Source organism: Betta splendens, chromosome 19 (assembly GCF_900634795.4).
Source record: "Betta splendens chromosome 19, fBetSpl5.4, whole genome shotgun sequence".
Classification (NCBI taxonomy): Eukaryota; Metazoa; Chordata; class Actinopteri; order Anabantiformes; family Osphronemidae; genus Betta; species Betta splendens.
In genome coordinates, this window is record NC_040898.2 from 6,377,772 (window position 1) to 6,396,858 (window position 19,087).

Sequence of the window (19,087 nt, forward strand, 5' to 3'; positions counted from 1 at the left end):
AGCACATGATCTACACTGCATAAAGCTTGTCTTATAATCTGAGTAAGCAAGGGTGATATATCAGTGAAGGCAGCCTGGGTGTAGAGAGGACCCTGGACTATCACTGTCAACATTTGCACAAAATGGAGAAATAAGGCCATTTGTGAGTCCCTTGCAGTGTCTGGTGGGACCATACATTGTAGTTTATCAAAAACATCTTAATATTCTAAATGGGGGAGGGTGATACTACTAAAGCTCCCCCGTAGAACCAGACCACTGAATCTAGGTCATTTCACTCAGCTGTAGAAATTGATAGGAACGCTGCATTGTTCTGGTATCTTCTTAAAGCTACAATCTGTAGCTTTGTGTTGGTGTAAGGCCCATCTGTGTGTGATGTAGTGCCGCTGAGATAATGGGGGTTTTAATACTACACTTTTAAAGAAAGCAGGCGAGTCACCTGAGGTCCCAACTGCATGGTTCAGGTATGTCCTTAAAGCTCCAATCCGGAGCTTTGCAGTGCTGTAAGGCTTGTTTTCATATCATTTTGCTCTGCTGAGTAATTGGAGTGTTAATACAACTTCAGAATCTCTGTGGGCGAGAGTGAGATCTCTGTAAATGAATCCTGGGTGCTGAGGGGTAGGAGACATAAGGCCATTTTTGAGTCCTTTGCAGTACCTGGTGGGACTATACATTGTAGTTTATTAAACATGTCGTAATAATTTGAGTTATATATCATTGAAGGTAGCCTGGGTATGGAGGCGACCCTGGACTGATTGTCATCATTCGCACAGTGTGGAGAAATAAGGTCATTTCTGAGAGTCTTGCAGTGCCTGGTGGGACCATATGTTACTTTATCAAAGTGTAGTAACATTAATTAATAATAATATAATAATAAAAGTAGTAAACGTAATAGTAAATATTGAGTTGTGCTGGAAGCTTGGGAATCCTTATGTGTGGACAACACCCTAGTGAAAAAATGTTGGCCTGGACAATTAGTAGGTGGGCGGAGTTATTTGGCTGAACCAGGTACATGCAGTTGGTCAATTCAATTCAGGTGGGTGGGGCTTAGATCGGCTGATTCAGATAAATACAGAAGGAATTGTGAGGGACCATTTTGCTTTTGGACCTACTTTGAATAGGACTCTTTTCTGCCTCTGGACCTCCTTGGATTAGGACTCTTCTGCTTTGTTAGAAGACAGGAGAGAGAAGGAGTTTTGGAAGAAATGGATTCTCGAATAAATACGTAAGTCTTGTTTCATTTTAAATGTATTTCTGGGTAATGAAGTGAGCTTCTTAATGCCTGCTGTTTGAGAGTAACTAGCCCAATGTGAATGCCGTTCAAAAAAGCCATGAGTTTACTTTGCTTTACTGCAGGCTTAGTAAATTGTAGAGTAGTCATAGTAGTTAGTAGTTAGTAGTTAGTAATAATGTAATAACCGTAAAACTTACAGTAAAGAATAAGTCGAGTTTTATGTTGGAAGCTTAGGCAAACATTTGTGTGGACCACACCTAGTGACAAAATGGTGGCCCTTTGTGTGGACCACAATTGAAACAGGCCCATACATGCATGTACATACATGTTGTTCTGCCTGCTTTGATGTAGACAAAACTCTTCTAAAACCATGAGTCAAGTTTACTTTGTTTTAGTGCAGGCTTAGTAAATTGTGGAATAGTAATAGTAATTAGTACTATTTTAGTACTAAAAGTGGTAGTAAAGAATGAGTTTAGTTTTATAGTGGAACATCTGTGTGGACCACACCTAGTGACAAAATGGTGGCCTTTTGTGTGAACCACAAATGGCGGGAAAGTTGATAGGGATGTCCCAGCGGAATGTGCTTTTCGCTCTTCTAAGGCAGATTAATGCTTGTTCAAGCCATACATTGTAGATTGTCATTTGCATTAGGGACAAATGTCAAACAAAGACAAAGTTAGTTGTTTGGTCATCCTAATAATCTGTGAATTATACCTCCTCTCACAGCAAAAAGGATCGCCGCATTGTTCACTGCCTTCTGTGCCACAAGGCACAGGACTGCTTGCCCACCCACCTTCTCAGAAACTGCATGAAAAATGCTTCACCAGAAGAAAGACAGGCAGAGGTGAAGAGGGCGAAAGAAAGTGTGAAAAATTGGAATCGCTACCACCGCAACTGGGACTACATGGAGTTGTGCAGCCTCATCCCTGACCAGGTCAGCAGATGGAACATGATCAGAAATTTGCGGGAAAAGTCTTTTTTTGTGGCTGGTGCGCCCTCTGACCAGGATAATGAGGTAGCAACCAGTCGAGAAAGGGCCGCTGCAATGGCCATCAGGCCAATGGAGGTCACTGTTACTAGCAAAAGCAAAAGCACTGGGGCTTCAGACTCATCTGATTCCGATGGTGGGTCATCTGGGGATTCAACATGGCAAGAGTAAGTGTATAGGTCTTGTTTTTATTTCAAACAATTTTAGGAACTGATCATAAATTGTTCAGATTATTAATTTTCAATGTCCTTTTTTCTTTATTTGCAGCCCATCTGCTCCACAGGGGAGTGGAGTACGCATCAATATGCAAAGATTGGGACTCTACGACAAGTTTCCAGCTGAGACCCCAGTACTCCAACAATTCAAAACGTATTTGTCGTCTGAGCTTGATGTCCCAAACTGCCAACAAGAAGTAAGTTTTCTGCAACAGTAGAGACAGAGCCTCCACAGCTAGAGATGTCTGAGCTACAAGCTTCTTCTGTTACAGGTTGATAACGTGTCTCGGATGCTGAGATACATGCAGCCGACCGGGAAAGACGTCGACATGGGCTTCCTTGTGAAAACCACAGAAACCAGAGACTTCATTCAAGCTCTACGGAATGCCGATCTGAAGCCTGCCACTATTTTAAACTATATCAAACATATGATCCGCTTTGTTTCCTTCCTTCACATCCGGGAATTCGGGAACAAGGACTTCAAATATGACTGTGCAGGGTACATCCAGTTTTTGAGCACCATCAAGAAGTCAGTGGCAGAGTCCCACAGCAGGACCGTGTGTTCAACAAGGTAAGAATTTGACTAATACATTACTGACGATGGGCCATTTCACTATTCTTTTATGTATATATCTTAACTCACTGCTTGATTTGAGTATCATTTGTGTCATTCCAGGAATAACTGTTACATTCAAGGCCAAAAGACACTGAGCGACTGTCGGGCCATTCTGCGGATGTCCAAGGAGGACATGCTTGGCCTGTTTGCTAGGTACAAGGAAGGACAGATTGTAGCGGCAGATGAAAACACATTGTTTCGTTACTACTGCGAGGCCATCCTTGTCTTTGGACATTTTCAGAAGCCAGGTGTCGTTGAGGGCATAACTGTAAGTTTTCTCGGCACAGAACATTAAATTAGTCTGACTCTGACTTCTTTGGTGTGTCTAAAATGTGCCTGTTCTGTTTTATTCAGGTCAGCGAATGGCTGGACAAAAAACATGTGAATGGAAGAGTGTGTTTTGGCATCAGTGAGCACAAAACCCAATTACTTACAGTTGCAATGAACGCGGAGGATGCTGCTGTAAGTGATATGACTAAAATTACAAAAGACTAGCCCATGAATCAATGTTTTAAACTTTTGCTGCCATGTCTTGTATCTGCAGATGCTGGATGCCTATTTTGAGCATGTACGCCCATCTTGCTTAAAGGAAGATGTTGATGACAAGGGGAAATTTTTCATTAGCTCAACTGGACGACCGATTTCCAGTGTCTCAAATGACCTGTCCCGCTTTCATTTCCAGTAAGCGTTATATTTGCTAAACCAATGAATAAGGACAGTTCAAATTCTTTAGGTAGTAGCTCAAATCCTGACATATTTTTACATTACAGCTACAAGCTGCCAAACGTCACCAGCCAGGAGATCAGGCGAGTGTTAGAAACCTCAGTTTCCACAATGTTCACTGAGGAACAGAAGAGACAGGTAGCGCGGTATTGGCTCGTTCCAATAAAGTGGCAAATGAGCACTACCGGATGAAAACCCTGGAGAATGCAGTAACCGCTGCCAACTTGCTGGCTGCCATAGGAGGAGACAGGTCAGTAACTGGAATCACAATTCAAAGACTTGTGACTTACATTTGGGCATGTTGTCAAGAGTTTCTTCATTTAAATGGCTTTCTATAGCAGCCCTGATGAGGAGCCTGCCAGGAAAAAGAGGAGAGGGGAGAGCAGCAGCAGTAAGGAGCAGAAGACCTTTTCACAGTTCATAGAAGTGTTTCCTGTGTCGCTTAATGGACAGCCTCCTGCAAAGGCAGCACGAGTTGAGGCTGGTTTTCCACAAGATCGTAGTTTCTACGATAAGTGGAGGGCTGCCCAGTTCAGCCTGCGGGAGTCACACCTTTTATGTAAGTAGATTTGAAAGACAGCGTCAAAATATATACGAATACCACATGTAAAAAATAGAAACATTTGAATTTATACCTTCATGTTTTGACAGCACAATGCTACAGACGGCAACCAACACTGAACAAGGTGGCCAGAATGCTTGAGATGGAGGGTTGGACTGCCAATCATCCATCAGCAGAACAGATTTTGGCAAAATGGCAGCCACCAAAGAAAACAGATGTGGAAACAGACACGGACCTGATGAGCAGAATTGAGCGGCAGAAATGGTCGGGTCTTGTCATCAAAAAGTTTGATGACAAACAAGGAGAGGGTAAGAATACTTTTCATTCATAGGAAACTGTAATTGACCACCAACAAAGACGTAATGTTAGTGGAACGATGGTGATAATAACAGAAATAATGTTTTCTATTAACAGGCGTTGTGGCAACGAAGCATTTTGCAAAGGGCTCAATTATCTGTGATTACCATGGAGAATTGATCTCTGGTGAAGAAGGTGAAGCCATCCTTAAGGCCACACCACAAGACACCATGGTATACTTATTTTTCTTCATGGCCGATGGGAAGCGCTTATGCATAAACGCCCAGCCAAGCCGTTGCAAATGCCACCCATCCCTGGAAACTGTGGGACGTAAACTGAACCATTCGAGGAAGAACCCCAACGTTAAACCTCTTCACTGCAAAATGCAGTTTAGCAGTGGAGTGAAAGACACCTTGTTGCTGGTGGCAGCGAAAAACATTGCTGTGGGTGACAAACTCAAATTTGATTATGGGGTGAATCGGAAGTCCTTTCGTGGGGAAGGACTTGACCTTGAGTGGCTGGATGAATAATTTGAACTATCATCTATACTTGGCCTGCTGTCAAGTTAAAGGATTAGAGCAGATACTGCTTGTCTTTCTTAAGGTTTTTTTGTAGAAAGAAAACAGTTTGGCAGTTTTTTATTCTATATTTTTTAATGTCAAATTTTTTTGAACGACGAATGTAGAACATGCTAATCTGTCACAGCCTAAAAGTTTTTAATGTTTTTTTTTTTTTTTAAATGCCAAAAGATTTGTAAAGTAGTTTTTCTTTGACACACTGTAACTGATGGTAAAACTGTTGTAAATGCATATTCTGTAAATAATAATTTTTTATTTTATTTTTACAGTTACTTAGAAGCTTAGTTTCTTGTCCTAATATCTAAATCCATTACACAGCCAACCCTGTTCATGTGCTCTGGCTTTAATTCTGCATAGAGATTGTCTTATAATATGAGTAATCAAGGGTGATATTTGAGTGAAGGCAACCTGGGTGCAGAAAGGACCCTGGACTATCACCGTCACTGTCTCTGAGTTCCTGGTACTGTCTAGTGAGCCCCTACATTGTATGTGAAATATATATTAAAATATAAGGTCCTATCTACTAAGATAAAATAGGATTGATGAGTGAAGTCAGCCAGGTTTTCGTGAACAGCAGGACGCTGCTTGTCCTGTACTCCAGTTGGTGCCGTGTGAGTGCTGCCAGCTCGTCCATCTTGTTGGGGAGAGATCTCACGTTTCCCATGATGACGGAGGGGACAGAGGGTCTGAAGCGTCTCGTTTTTTGTTTTGTGATCCACCAGCTGCAATCAATCTGTCATTTACTCATTTTATTTAAGCCCAGTATTCACTTCAATCCTCTGCCAGATTGTTGTGTGCGTTTACTCACCACTATCCAGCGTTCCTAGTCTTGTTATCTTTACTGTGTCTTGATCCAGTTCTGTTACCAACCTTGTCTCCAGCCTTGTCCCTGTGATATCCATCTACCTGAAAAAGCATGACCACCGTGTACATTAGGCCATCAAGTGTTCTTTCAGTTCCAGTAAGCTGTTAAAAAATAATGTTGTAAAGCTATAATCTGTTTTAGGGACTTGATCCAGAGGATAACTGTATGGAAGTTGATGCTACAGCTTTCAGTGACCAAAGAACAACTGCTAGTCAAATCAGCAACTATATGATTACAAGGGCCAGGGGAAACCAAACTGCACCAGCACAGCAGGTTTCTAGTTCTCCTTTAACGTGAGGAGCTAAAGAAAACCAATCCACTGCATCACAACAAGAGTGCAGTGACAACATGGCCAGAGGAAACCAGTTTGGGGACAGGGTAACTAGAGGGAACCAGTCCGTTGACGACAGGCCCATTGGAAACCAATCCAGTGATAGTGTAATCAGAGAACAACTGTACACTGTATCACCTCAAGCATCTGGTCTCACTGACCTGAATGACACCATGAAGTAGATTCCATCAGCTAGCAGTGATGACTATGCTGCTTACCTTTCAGTAATGGATTCCATTACAGAGCTTTCTTCTGATGATGAGGACTTAAACAAGGCTATCATAGCCAGTCTTGAGAGTAATATGTAGGTTATTGGATTGTGTTACAGTACTGCAGTAGTGAGAGTGCAGTAACTGCAAATATTATTAGTGTAATTGGAGTTTGGCATAATTAAATTCTGTCTACTGATCGGAGCACTAGTTGGGCTCAGATGTTAGTAGTGTTGCACCAGATGCAGGTACCACATAGATTGTGTGACTCATAATTATATTGTTGATATTGTAACTTAGTAGTGTGTAGCTCCAGGTGTTTCATTAACATTGATTTTGCCAGCTTCTTACAGTATCCAAGCAAATGTTACAGGAACACATGAAGAAGAACTATCTTTACATACTCATGGTTTAGAATATATGTTAAGTAAAGTGTGCACTGTTAGTCATGATATGATAAAATTGTGGTAAAGTTGTGTTGAAATAATAGATTAATGGAATTCCACTGTTATCTATAGATATTTTAATCAGAATTCTACTCATTATTCTTTAAACAGGACGTCTCAACACTAAAACACTAAATCAGCACAGGAGGTGCTTCTCAGTCTTGCTTCCCAAATTGACTTTAACTAAAGGTTCAACACCAGTAAATCTGCAGGACTGCACTGGAAGGACTAAAGTAAAGACCACTAATCTGCAGCTCAAGGAGGATAGTTATGCTTCACAGTTCATTAGTGCAAATGTAATTGAGAATAACTTAATTGAAATTTTTGATTGTTGCTGATGTAACTAACTCAATCGAACTTTGCGTCCAACCGGTTAGTTTAGCAACCCTCCTTTAGTGACTCTGCGTTGTGTTTTATATATTAAATGACGGTCGGGAGGACGTCGTCTGTTCACGTTGTAACGTTTATTTATGAAACTAGCACAAGGTACTCATCTCCATGCAGTTAGCATCCTTGAAGCCAAAACCTTTCCCAAAAAGAGAGAACAATACGCATGTGCAAAACACTCAAACAAACTTCCTGGACTGAACAACAGTCTGGCCGTTCACGCTGCCATCGCTACTTTTTCAGTGGGGTCATCAGGCGTCGTTCTTGACTTCTTCCCCGCCACAACTCTTCAGTCTTCTTCTTCTCCCTTGTCTTCTTGGTGACACCCCACCCCGGAGGGGGGAAGACAGCGCCCTCAGCTGACCACAAGTGGAATTAATATTAACTCCGTTACATTCCCCCCTGCTGAATTCCACTTGTATTACAAGCAATAGAGAAAAAAATGACGAGAAGAAAATTGAATGACCAAGATGACATACCAGGCAGAGAACAACACAACTATGCACAAGGCAGACAAGGACAACAATAAACGAAAATAATTAAAAAAAACAATTCGCATTAATGAGGTTACATATACCAAATTACAGTTATAAGTGCAATCACAATCAAAAGACCATCCATCAAGGAATCAGTATGAGACAAGGTTGGCCAGACCCCATCACCACACACAGTGAAAAACATGCCCGTTACACATTTCACACAAATCACAACTGTAAAATACCTCATTCCCAAGGGGAGAGAAAGAAAATGACATCAGAGATTCAATAAACCCATCTCCTGAAAGATCCGGACCAAACCAAAAACAACCACATCTTAAAATCATGCAGCGTGAGATGTAAAAAGGAAAATAAATACATGAATAGAATTTGCCCCACTGCTCATACAGTATTACACTGCAATACCTGTCTTCTGTTGCATTATCTCAATGAGTCTAGAAACAGGTTTCAAAAATCTACCTGCTCTGGTCGTAACTCGGTCTCTTCCTGTCACAACAGCCCTCTCTAGAACACCATCGATTACTACACCATGACTGTCGGCGCAAGTGCTTGGAACAGGTGAAACATCAGCAACAACTAACCTGTCTGCACCATTAGAACATCCCTCACTTGTCATCACGATCATGTCACCAGTAGGGTCAGTCTGCATAGTGTTCCGGAGTGATCGCTCACTGACAATAGAAGCCTGCCCACGATCATCCTGTTCGCTAGGTGAAGAGCCGATGGCAGCCTCTGTGTTACAGCTTTGATCAACTATGCTAGAGGCCTCAGATAGTATGGTAGACACCCATTCTCTAGTGCGATAGGCTACTGAGTCGGCAGACACTTCAGCAACTGTCTCCTCCTCAGTATCAAGTTCTCCAGAACCTGATAAAGAGAAAGTGTCCACCTCTTCTTCAGAGTCAGGATCCTGGAGAGGAAGGAAGTTCACTGGCATTATTAGGTTACGATGCACAACCTTTTCCCGATCCGTGGTAGCATCCTGAATCCTGAAAGTATGGCTCTCTTCATTTTTGTCCATCACAATATAGACAGTCTTTGACCACCGGTCAGCAAGCTTCCTCTTTCCACGCTCCCCTTTATTGGCCAACAACACACGATCTCCCACTTCCACTGGGGCTCCACGCACCTTCTTGTTATAGAGATCTGTGTGCCGCTTTAACTGCTTAGACGCCGTGGCTTGCGCTATGTCCATAGCCTCCTTCAACTCTTTTCTCAATGACTGGACATATCTGTCATAGTCTGTGACCTCAGGGTTGTCAATGACAGAGCCAAAGAGTACATCAACTGGGAGTCTTGGGACTCTGCCAAACATGAGCAAAAACGGTGCATAACCTGTCGTTTCATGGGCAGTACAGTTGTATGCAAATGTCAGAGATTTCAGAGTTTCTGGCCACCTACGCTTCACTCTAGGGGGCAGAGCACGAATCATATTTCCCAGTGTCCTGTTCATTCTTTCACATGATCCGTTACCCATTGGGTGATAAGGTGTAGTGTGAGACTTTTGGACACCAGCCACACTCAACAGTTCAGCTATTAGAGCACTCTCAAAATTGGCTCCCTGGTCAGAATGCAGTCGCTGGGGAAAACCATAGATGCAGAAATAGTTGTGCCACAACTGATGCGCCACTGCTTTTGCAGATTGGTTAGGGCATAAGAAGGCGTGTGCCATCTTTGTGAAGTGGTCAGTGACGACAAGCACATCCAGTGACCTATTAGAAGCATCTTCAGCTGTCCAGAAGTCGATGCATACTAGCTCAAGAGGCTCTGATGTTCTGATGTTCTCCAGGGGTGCCCTGGCTTCAGGTTCTGGTGACTTACTCACTACACACCTCCTGCAACGCCTGACATACTCTGCTACATCTTTGCTCAAACCCTGCCAATAAAACCTCTGTCTTGCTAGGTACAGTGTCCGTTGCTGCCCCTGGTGGCCGGCTTCATCATGAACACCCTTCAGCACTGTGATACGCAGTGACAGTGGGACAACATATGAATACAGCTTCCTCTTTGAAACAGTGTTCTGTGTCACACGATACAACACTCCATTCCTAAGTGTCAGTTTCTCCCAACCTTTCAGCAGCTTGATGACTTCAGCTGTTTCTTTGTCACGCTCTCTCCTTGATGGTCTCCGTCCTCTTTCTACAAAGGAGATCACTCTGCTAAGAACAGTGTCACACCTCTGCTTCTCCAAGAGCACATCATGTGATAGCACTTTCGCTTGAGCACACTCCGATGTCTTAACAGTCTGTGGGAACTGTGGCAGTAAAAGTGCATATTGACACACGTCGGGATCCTGCTGATCATGGACTTGGAGAACCGCTGCCACCTCTTGTGATGACACGGTTCCCGGTCGAGCCACAGCTGCATACTGATTGGAGATAAGCTGGCTGTCCTCAAGGGGCATATCAGGTGGATTAGCTGACCAGCGGAACGCTTCCTGTACACCTTGATCGCACACTGCGGCAGCTTCGGCCAGTAGTTTTGCATAGGGCACCCTTGTTAGCCGATGAGATGTACTTGGCTGCACAAAGGGTTCCCTGCTCAGAGCATCCGCAACCACATTTTTAGGACCAGGTATGTATTTGATGTCAAACTGGAATGGAGCTAATTTAGCGATCCATCTCTGCTCACAGGCATCTATCCTTGCTTTGGACAGTATGTACGTCAGAGGGTTGTTATCAGTCCATACGGTGAACGTGTGTCCCCTCAGCCAGTGGTGGAATTTGTCACACACCGCCCACTTCAAAGCGAAAAACTCTAACCTATGAGCAGGATACCTAGACTGTGCATAGCTGAGTGACTTACTTGCAAAAGCAATGGGCCTGGCTGTTGACTCGCCAGTTGGGACTTGTGACAGTACAGCTCCAAGGCCATTACAAGATGCATCCACTGAGAGCAAAAATGGTTCACTGAAGTTCGGGTGGGCTAAAAGAACATGGTCTAACAGGGCCTTTTTCAGCTGGTGAAATGCCTCCCTACACTCCTCTGTCCAATCAGCAGCAGTGAGTTTCCTGTGAACCTGCTGGCGCTTTCTTCCCTTTCCACGAGGGCTTTTGGTCCCAGTTGTGAGGCTGAACAGTGGTCTGGCTATTGATGAACAGGCTTCAATGAACTGCTGGTAGAATACCACCATTCCAAGGAAGGATCTGACCTTCCTTGGTGAAGGGATGTTAGTTCCCGGCTCCATGAGATCTGCCTCAGTCAGTGAGGTGATGGCTGCTACCTTTTCTGGGTCAGTGGCTATGCCATCAGCACTCACAATGTGTCCCAGAAACCTCACTGACCTCCTCAGAAAATGGCATTTCTTAGGTGCGAGCTTGAGATTGTGAATCTTGAGCCGTTGAAATACCATCTCCAGACGCTTCAGTGCCAGGTCTTCCGTGGGAGCAAACACCAAGACATCATCCAGGTAACACAGCAGGCTAAGGAAGTTTTGATCCCCAAAGATAGTCAACATCATCCTCATGAATGTTGCAGGACTATTACACAGCCCCTGTGGCATGCGGTTATATTCATATAACCCAAATGGTGATGTGAAAGCTGTGTATTTTCTGTCTTCCTCGTGGACCTCCACATTATAGTATCCCGAGGTAAGGTCCATGGTGGAGAAAAAGGCATTACCACCCAAGGCAGCAAGAGCATCGGCTGGATGAGGAAGTGGGTGCGCATCTTTGATGGTTCGAGCATTGAGCCAACGGAAATCATTGCAGATCCTAACATCACCTGACTTCTTCCAAACTAACACCAAGGGTGAAGCAAAGTCACTGCTTGATTTTCTTATGATTTCTTTCTCTTCCATCTCATTCAATGCTAGCCTTAGTTTCTCATACTGAGTGGGAGGTACACGTCTGCATGGCAACCGAAATGGCTTCTCATCAACAACACGGATTCTGTGGAGATGGCCTGTGGCTTTCCCACAATCCAGCCTGTCTCTGGAGAAGATGGATTCAAACTCTGTTACGAGTCTTACTAGGTTCTCTTTGCCCTCACACGACACCTCACAGGAGTCAACATCTATGTCGGACAAACCTATGTTGTGCAATCCTGGATGGGGTGAGTCAGCATGGCTACTGTGTTCCTCCAGCGGAGGATGATCAGGTAAGCTGGACGCCTCTGTAGCTAAGCTTTGCACATCGTAGCACTCCATAGGCCTGGTGGATGACCATTGTGCATTTTGCTGCAAGTTACTTTGCTGCTGAGCGGCCATTCTGGGACTGTTAAATGTTTCCACTGCTGCACAAGGATACACATCAGCCAATTTAGCATTTCGCTTCAGGGTAACGGCTTTGTCAAAGGGGTTTATCACTTTCAGGGGCAGCCACGCATCGCTTCTCATCACTGCCACGGTTCTTCCTACTATAACTGACCTTGGTCTTGTCCTAGCACCAGTGGGCTCCATCACAACTGTGCAACCAGGTGACACATCACCTGTATGCTCAAGTTTACCCCATACTAAGTGCTCAGTCATAGGCTCCAGAGTGACAGCTCTCTTTAACTTAACTGTCCCAACTTTGCCAGGGAGGCCATCCAGAGACCTATCTACTTCGGCCATTAAACTTATCAACTTTGTCTGGCTGTCGCTACCACGACGTGACACTCTTGGGGTGCAGTCCACTGAACCTCTCACCTGTTTTAGCCATTGAACCAAATATCTCAGGAGGTTACTGCCAATAATCAGGTCTTCACTCTGTCCATCAACCACTAACATTGGCACAAGCGCTCTGCAACCACAGACCTCAACTTCCAAGTCAAATGTTCCTGACGGTATCGTCTTTGATCCACCACAACCAATCAACACAACATCAGTGGGTTCCAGAGTGGGGGTCTTTATAACAGCCTGTTGTAACAGCCTTTGGATTACATTAGAACTCAATGTGCAAGCCATAGACCCACTGTCAAGCATAGCCTTGACTGACACTTTACCACCCAAAGTTACGTTCTCATAAAACAAATTGTCATGGGGTTTCAGTCTTTGTATGTTTTGAAGAATGGGACATCGCCCGAGTTCTCTCTCCTCGCACAAGCTCTGATGGACAGACTCAGAGTCTTCACTACCAATCACCAGGGGATCCTCGTCAGGCCTAGCACTTCCCCCCACCCCATGCAGGCCAACTAGTTTTCCTCCTGCTGAAGTGTGGGATTAGAAGCCCTGGTCTTTGAGGTCATAGCGTTGGGACAGCTACTGCGTGTGTGATCAGGTGCATAGCAGATGAAACACAGGTGGTTAGCTCGGCAGTGCTGGTGAGTGGTGTGTTCAACATCCCCACAGACGTTACAAGACACTGTATGTCTGACCCTGGCTTTATGGCTTGGCTGATTTCTCACATCCTTCCTACTAACTGGTCCAGGCTGAAGTGGCCCGTGTTGTAGCACCCGCTCCAGCATTGTGATTAGGTGGTCAAGGCGGTCAGCTGCTCCATCTCTCCCCTGAGTCGGCGGTGAGGCTAAAACATGTTCAGTGACAGGTTTCACACTGCATGTGTGGGCCTCCGCTTCCTGCTGCTGGGCAGTTATCGCCGTAGCCCCTCTCAGCTGGGACACCTGCCTCCGGTCCCTACTATGCTCAACAAGCTTTTCATGTACATCAGTGACCGTCCATTGCTGTAGTGGCTTGCACTTGAATAAGAGAGATAGTTCAGGGTCGGGGCAATGGCGGATGAACATGGCAGTAAGGTCAAGGCACAGGTTGTCAAATGTCTTATTTTGTCTCTTTAGGCAGTCTTCTGTCACCTCCATAGCTCTATTAAGTCTCAACCAGTAGTCAAAAGGGCGTTCATTTGGGGTCGGCAATGTGGCATAGAAATCTGCTAGAGGCATCCCAGATGAAACTGTGTCACTAAAGTGCTGCTTTAGTATTTCAAAGATGGGACCTGGGCCTGTGGTCAGTGTCAGGCTTGGATTACTCCGTATGCCTACTTTAACCACCTCACGTGCCCTTCCACAGATCTTACTCAACACTTCATCAGCTTGTTCAGCCACGGGAACACCCTTCTTCTTCAAGTAAGCCAACATCACCGCCTCCCACTCTTGAACAGTATGGGTGTCATGGCTGTCCCCTTTAAAACTTACTGGCTCTGTGATGTCTGACCTAACTATTACATTCAGCAGAGATGGATCTATAGAAGCGTTTCTCAAAACCCCAGTTGTCCCACAGCCTAAACGTGACTCAATGCAAGATGCTATGCTTTCTCCTATGGAGAGGCCAATTTGGGATGCTATGCCTGCCAGAAATTCCTCTGTTTTGCCCTCACTGTTTAATCCTTGAGTGGGGGAAAAACTTTGTGGGGTCTCTGTAATGTTTTCATTAGCAGCTAGATCATCGAAAACTGGTTTAGGAGTGGATGAATCAGAAGAAAATAGAAATTTTGCTCTGCCACGGCCAACAGGCGATACTGGGCTGAACGTCACCTGTCCTCTCCCCCTACCATGTGTTCCATTACCCGCCATATTGAGTCTCAGATTAATGTTACTGTGCAATTATCAAAAAAAAAGAAACTTAATACTCTACACTGTGACAGTCAATGTGTAGACAATCAGGAAGTAAACAGCAATTGCACCTAAAAGGGAAAAAAAGTTAAACATTCATATCCAACCTTACTGTCCAGACGAAACGGGCAGGATACCGTAGCTAGTGTCTTTTCACAATTCTCTCAAAAGTGGCATAACACCACCCCCTCGTGACCGAAGCCGGTACTGCACCCAAAGTCCGTCGTCGATTCCGTTGCTGCGCGGACACGATGAAAACTCGATATGCGCCGATGAGTTCGGTCGTGTCCCTGTAGATTCAGTACTTGGTGTCACTGATGATAATTTGGAATGCAGAGCTCCTCACCAACAGTACAGTCCCGCTGGAAGGTCCTGTCTCCTCAGTCGCGCCAGAAACCGCCAGATATTAGACGAATCCCTCCGCCAAAAAAAAAATGATCTTGACGTCGGGTCACGGCACCAATGTAACTAACTCAATCGAACTTTGCGTCCAACCGGTTAGTTTAGCAACCCTCCTTTAGTGACTCTGCGTTGTGTTTTATATATTAAATGACGGTCGGGAGGACGTCGTCTGTTCACGTTGTAACGTTTATTTATGAAACTAGCACAAGGTACTCATCTCCATGCAGTTAGCATCCTTGAAGCCAAAACCTTTCCCAAAAAGAGAGAACAATACGCATGTGCAAAACACTCAAACAAACTTCCTGGACTGAACAACAGTCTGGCCGTTCACGCTGCCATCGCTACTTTTTCAGTGGGGTCATCAGGCGTCGTTCTTGACTTCTTCCCCGCCACAACTCTTCAGTCTTCTTCTTCTCCCTTGTCTTCTTGGTGACACCCCACCCCGGAGGGGGGAAGACAGCGCCCTCAGCTGACCACAAGTGGAATTAATATTAACTCCGTTACACTGAGTCACTTTTTGTCAGTTTTCAACCATTATTTCTCCATTATTTTGGAGAAGCAAAGCATTTTTAGACTTGCAGAATCTGAATGAATTAATATGTATGTATGTATGGTTTCCTAACATATCTTAAACGTTTTCAAATGTCTTCTTTCTTTGTCTTGTCTAAATTTCAGGTGTCATAATGTGCATCTGTGGTTGACCTGTTGCAAACCACAGAACCACTGCAGGATTACCTGGCACATGCTGGGTGTCTCAGCCCATTTAAATGTATTGAAAAGAGAGACCTGTTGGTTCAAGACATTCTTGTCACTATTCTGGACTCATTGCCACGCCTAGTGTCATTTCCTGTTTTATTTTGTATACATTTCCTGTTTTGCTGTGTCTTGTTTAGTTTCTGCCTGATATCTCCAGTCACATGATTCCCCAGATGTAAACCACGTAGAACAGTGACATCTGGTGGTGAACTGCAAGTATATACTCTACTTCAACCAGCCTCCTTGTCCTTGCTGTACTTCAATATGTAGATCATAAAAAGTGCAAAAACCGTTTGTGATCTTTTTGTGATAGAATGAGAAGTGCTTGTGTAACATTGTGAATATTAAGTATAAAGTGAGAAGGGGTGTGCTTAAATCACTACATGGGATATATTTCACAGATTTTTGTTTAAAAACAGGGTTTTATCAACAGTGCTGGGCTTCAGCCTGTTTCGTCTTTGGCTGACGACTTCACCAGCGTTGGAGAAAATCCTCTCACAGGGCACAGAGGAAGCTGTGTGCACAAAATGTTCATTGCCAGCTCATAAAGGTGCGGGTATAAAACCTTGTGGCTGACCCAGTACTTCAGTGGGTCCTCTGTTCATGGAATGTGGGGTTCCGTTAAGTACCTAGAAAGTAATTATTAGGCCACTGTAATTCAGCAGCAGCAGTAAGGAAGTTTCAATAATTATTTTAGTGGTTTCCTTAATGTGTTTTAATGGGGTATACTGTAAGTTTTGTATTGTTTCCACAGCTGTGGAATACCAGTGTATTGTTATAGACAGCAATATTAAAATGATGCAAAGCCATAGAGTACATTAATACATTGATAGTTTGTGTATTCATCCTCCTACCACGTAGCTTTCACCTGCGTTTGGTGTGGTTTGTAGGATTTCACTAATGATGCTTTTCAAGTTGTTATGTGACATTCGCGTATCGGCCACTGGTCCAAATTCAACCTGCTGTTTGTGCCTGTACAGTGTCCTGGTGCTGATTCCAGAGCACACATGCGTACTGTGGACGACCAGGATGAGCAGTTCTGAGCATCTGAGGTACTCTTGAAATATTGATAGATGTTTGTCTCACTTCCATTGATCTCCAGTTTTCATATGAGTTTATAATAGAAGAGAAACATGCATATAAGGCCTCCAACATACCCCAATCTTGGTCACTCCCTCCTAAATGCTAAATGCTGGTGAATTGAGAGAAAGGAAGATATTGTCCTCGTGTATCCATTGAGCTCAATGAATAATCTTTCCAAAATCGTGCTGTCAGAATCCATTGTTTTAGATTCTGATATAACATTCTGAACACATTGCATTGCAGTGGTGAAAAACAAATGGATTTCCTCCTCACTATCATTTACTTTCACAAACAACTGACCTGAAAAGAAGGTAAAAAAGTATAATAATTTTGGATCCCATGCTGCTGTTAAACAATGTTGATAGAAAACTTGATATAAATCCTTCCTTTAGCTCTATTATTATTATTTTTTTTTTTTTTTTATTTGTTCTGTCCAGCAGTTTAGCAAGCAGCATATATTACACTGAATGCCATATTGTGATGGACAGCTTTGCTTTAACAAGAAGAGTATATATAGAATATATATACTCATCCTGATTTATGGTTTATTTAGCTATTTATGGTGTGTATGCTGGAGGGGGGGGGGGGCTAAGGGGTGCAACCAGCTGCTGAAACCAAGCAAATCTGTTAAGTAAACAATCGGAGCAAAAAAAAAATTTACCTAATAAAAGTCATGACACACAACACCACAAATTCCAAATTCACACATTATTGATATTGGTAGTGATAAGTATCAATAATACTTACAGTTGGATTTGGAAAGTGTCCCACTACAAGGTTAGTAAGGCTGTAGCTTAATATTATTCACCCAAAGGGTGAGGCAGACGTTGGTGCATGAACAATGCCACTTGTGGAAGCCAGGGTGATGGGAGGGGCTCCGCCACTACGCCCATCCAGCAAGCAGAGGAAGGAATCCTAGCAGCCAGGGCGCCCACACACCTTCAGGTCCAGGAGGGCAGGGGTTGCGACCCAAGCCGCCCACACAGAGCCCCCCAGGCAGAGCTGCAGCAGCCACAGAGACAGCACCCGAGGCCAGAGTGGGCCACCGTGGGTCAACGCTGTCCGCCCCATGAGAACCAGGGGCAAACACTCCCCCCGGCGGGAGGGTCGGCCTGAAAGAGTGGAGCCCGAGGACCCACAGTCCGTAGGGAGCCCGTCAGAAGATGCCCCCGCGCCCAGAGTGGGGCCCGCCCCCAGTCCACCACCCCCACACGAGCAGAGCGGGGCCGACCCCATCGGCCCGACCTCATCCCCTGGCACCACACCTGCAGCACAAGGCCAGCAATTGGTGGGGTCAGCAGAAAAGAGACCACCCAGGCAGACGATCATCGTACCCCGGGCGGAAAACCGGACCCCCCACACTTCAACCGCACCACACGCATACCAACTCACACAAACACAGACGCATACACCCACCCACATGTGCAACACACATCATCACATCAACACACACACACACACCATAGACTCTCTCACAACAAACTAGTCAATCATACGTGAACCAATGCACTCTGAGATACATTTTCGCACCCACACCATTCGCTTGATCACATTCGTGGGGAGGGTAGGTCTCCGGCCCGCCGTCCATGTGGCCCCAGGCAGATTAGCTCTATTATTGGTACAAGTTACAGACTTTGTTTTCTGGGCTGTAAACCAATTAGAACCTGAGGATTTAAACTGTCTGTGCCTTGTTAATCAAACTAACTTCCTTTTCAGTCATATGATACAATGAATGGATCATTGTTAAACCAGGCACCTCGCTACAATGTTGCTGACTGTAGCTGCACTTATTATTTGTACGTTGATGAAATAAAAATGCTTCCTGTTGACTAATGTTTCATCCTTTGACGTTGCTTTTTTAGCGATGCCTCCAGTCGATGGCTTCGATAACATCAGATAAATCTTCCCTCGATACAAACTGCGCTTTAATGTTGCCCTGATCAACCGTTGTATGGAAACTTGATGCCTTGCTGACATACAGATGGTTGCGTCCCACATGCTGGCATGGCTCAGCTCGGCTCAGGGTGCACTACAGGACCGGTCTGCAGCTCCTTCTGGATGCCCCCGAGGCCGGAACCCTGTGGTCAACAGCTGGATGTTCTCACTGCGTCGCGGTCCAGGAACGGGCGCCTCTACCAGATTCTAATAGATCTCAGAGACATTTAACTGGTAATGAGATTTTTTATATTCTCTTTTTAATTTGAAAAATTAACAAAAATATCGAAATACGTGTTGGTACCGGTACCGGTAAAATGTTGGTATCGTGTCAACACTACCAGTAATAGAGGAAACAGACTGTCACCAGGTCAGACCACAGGGCTCAATAGAAGAAGTACAGCTGTCGTGGAAATTAGTAATAAAGGCAGATGAGAGAGTTGTCTTTTGTGTGATTTATTATAAAAATAAAGTAAAATA

At 44.5% G+C, this 19,087-nt stretch overlaps 2 protein-coding genes across 6 annotated transcripts in view; both read left to right on the top strand.

Moving 5' to 3' along the window:
• Positions 1 to 19,087, top strand: part of LOC114850847 (NACHT, LRR and PYD domains-containing protein 12-like) — a 151,420-nt gene that overhangs the window by 119,021 nt on the left and 13,312 nt on the right. The gene's annotated exons all lie outside the window — the stretch shown is intronic.
• On the top strand, positions 226 to 15,880 carry LOC114846136 (uncharacterized). Of its 2 annotated transcripts, none has more exons than XM_029134914.3 (12): positions 226 to 1,222; positions 1,958 to 2,386; positions 2,487 to 2,631; positions 2,707 to 3,005; positions 3,111 to 3,318; positions 3,405 to 3,512; positions 3,595 to 3,731; positions 3,821 to 4,023; positions 4,112 to 4,332; positions 4,425 to 4,643; positions 4,750 to 7,400; positions 15,344 to 15,880. In XM_029134914.3, exons 1-8 carry the CDS (start codon positions 1,203 to 1,205, stop codon positions 3,963 to 3,965), a joined length of 1,491 nt encoding a protein of 496 aa, XP_028990747.3. In that variant the 5' UTR covers positions 226 to 1,202; the 3' UTR covers positions 3,966 to 4,023; positions 4,112 to 4,332; positions 4,425 to 4,643; positions 4,750 to 7,400; positions 15,344 to 15,880. The 2 variants fall into 2 exon arrangements, with proteins under 2 accessions (XP_028990747.3, XP_055360113.1); XM_055504138.1 differs by having other exon boundaries at positions 4,115 to 4,332.

Bases quoted from the DNA above. Each gene is read 5' to 3' on its own strand.
- LOC114846136 (XM_029134914.3), top strand. From the start codon at position 1,203: ATGGATTCTCGAATAAATAC. The intron at 1,223-1,957 runs GTAAGTCTTGTT...CTCCTCTCACAG, and splicing joins ATGGATTCTCGAATAAATAC to CAAAAAGGATCGCCGCATTG. The intron at 3,319-3,404 runs GTAAGTTTTCTC...TGTTTTATTCAG, and splicing joins GTGTCGTTGAGGGCATAACT to GTCAGCGAATGGCTGGACAA.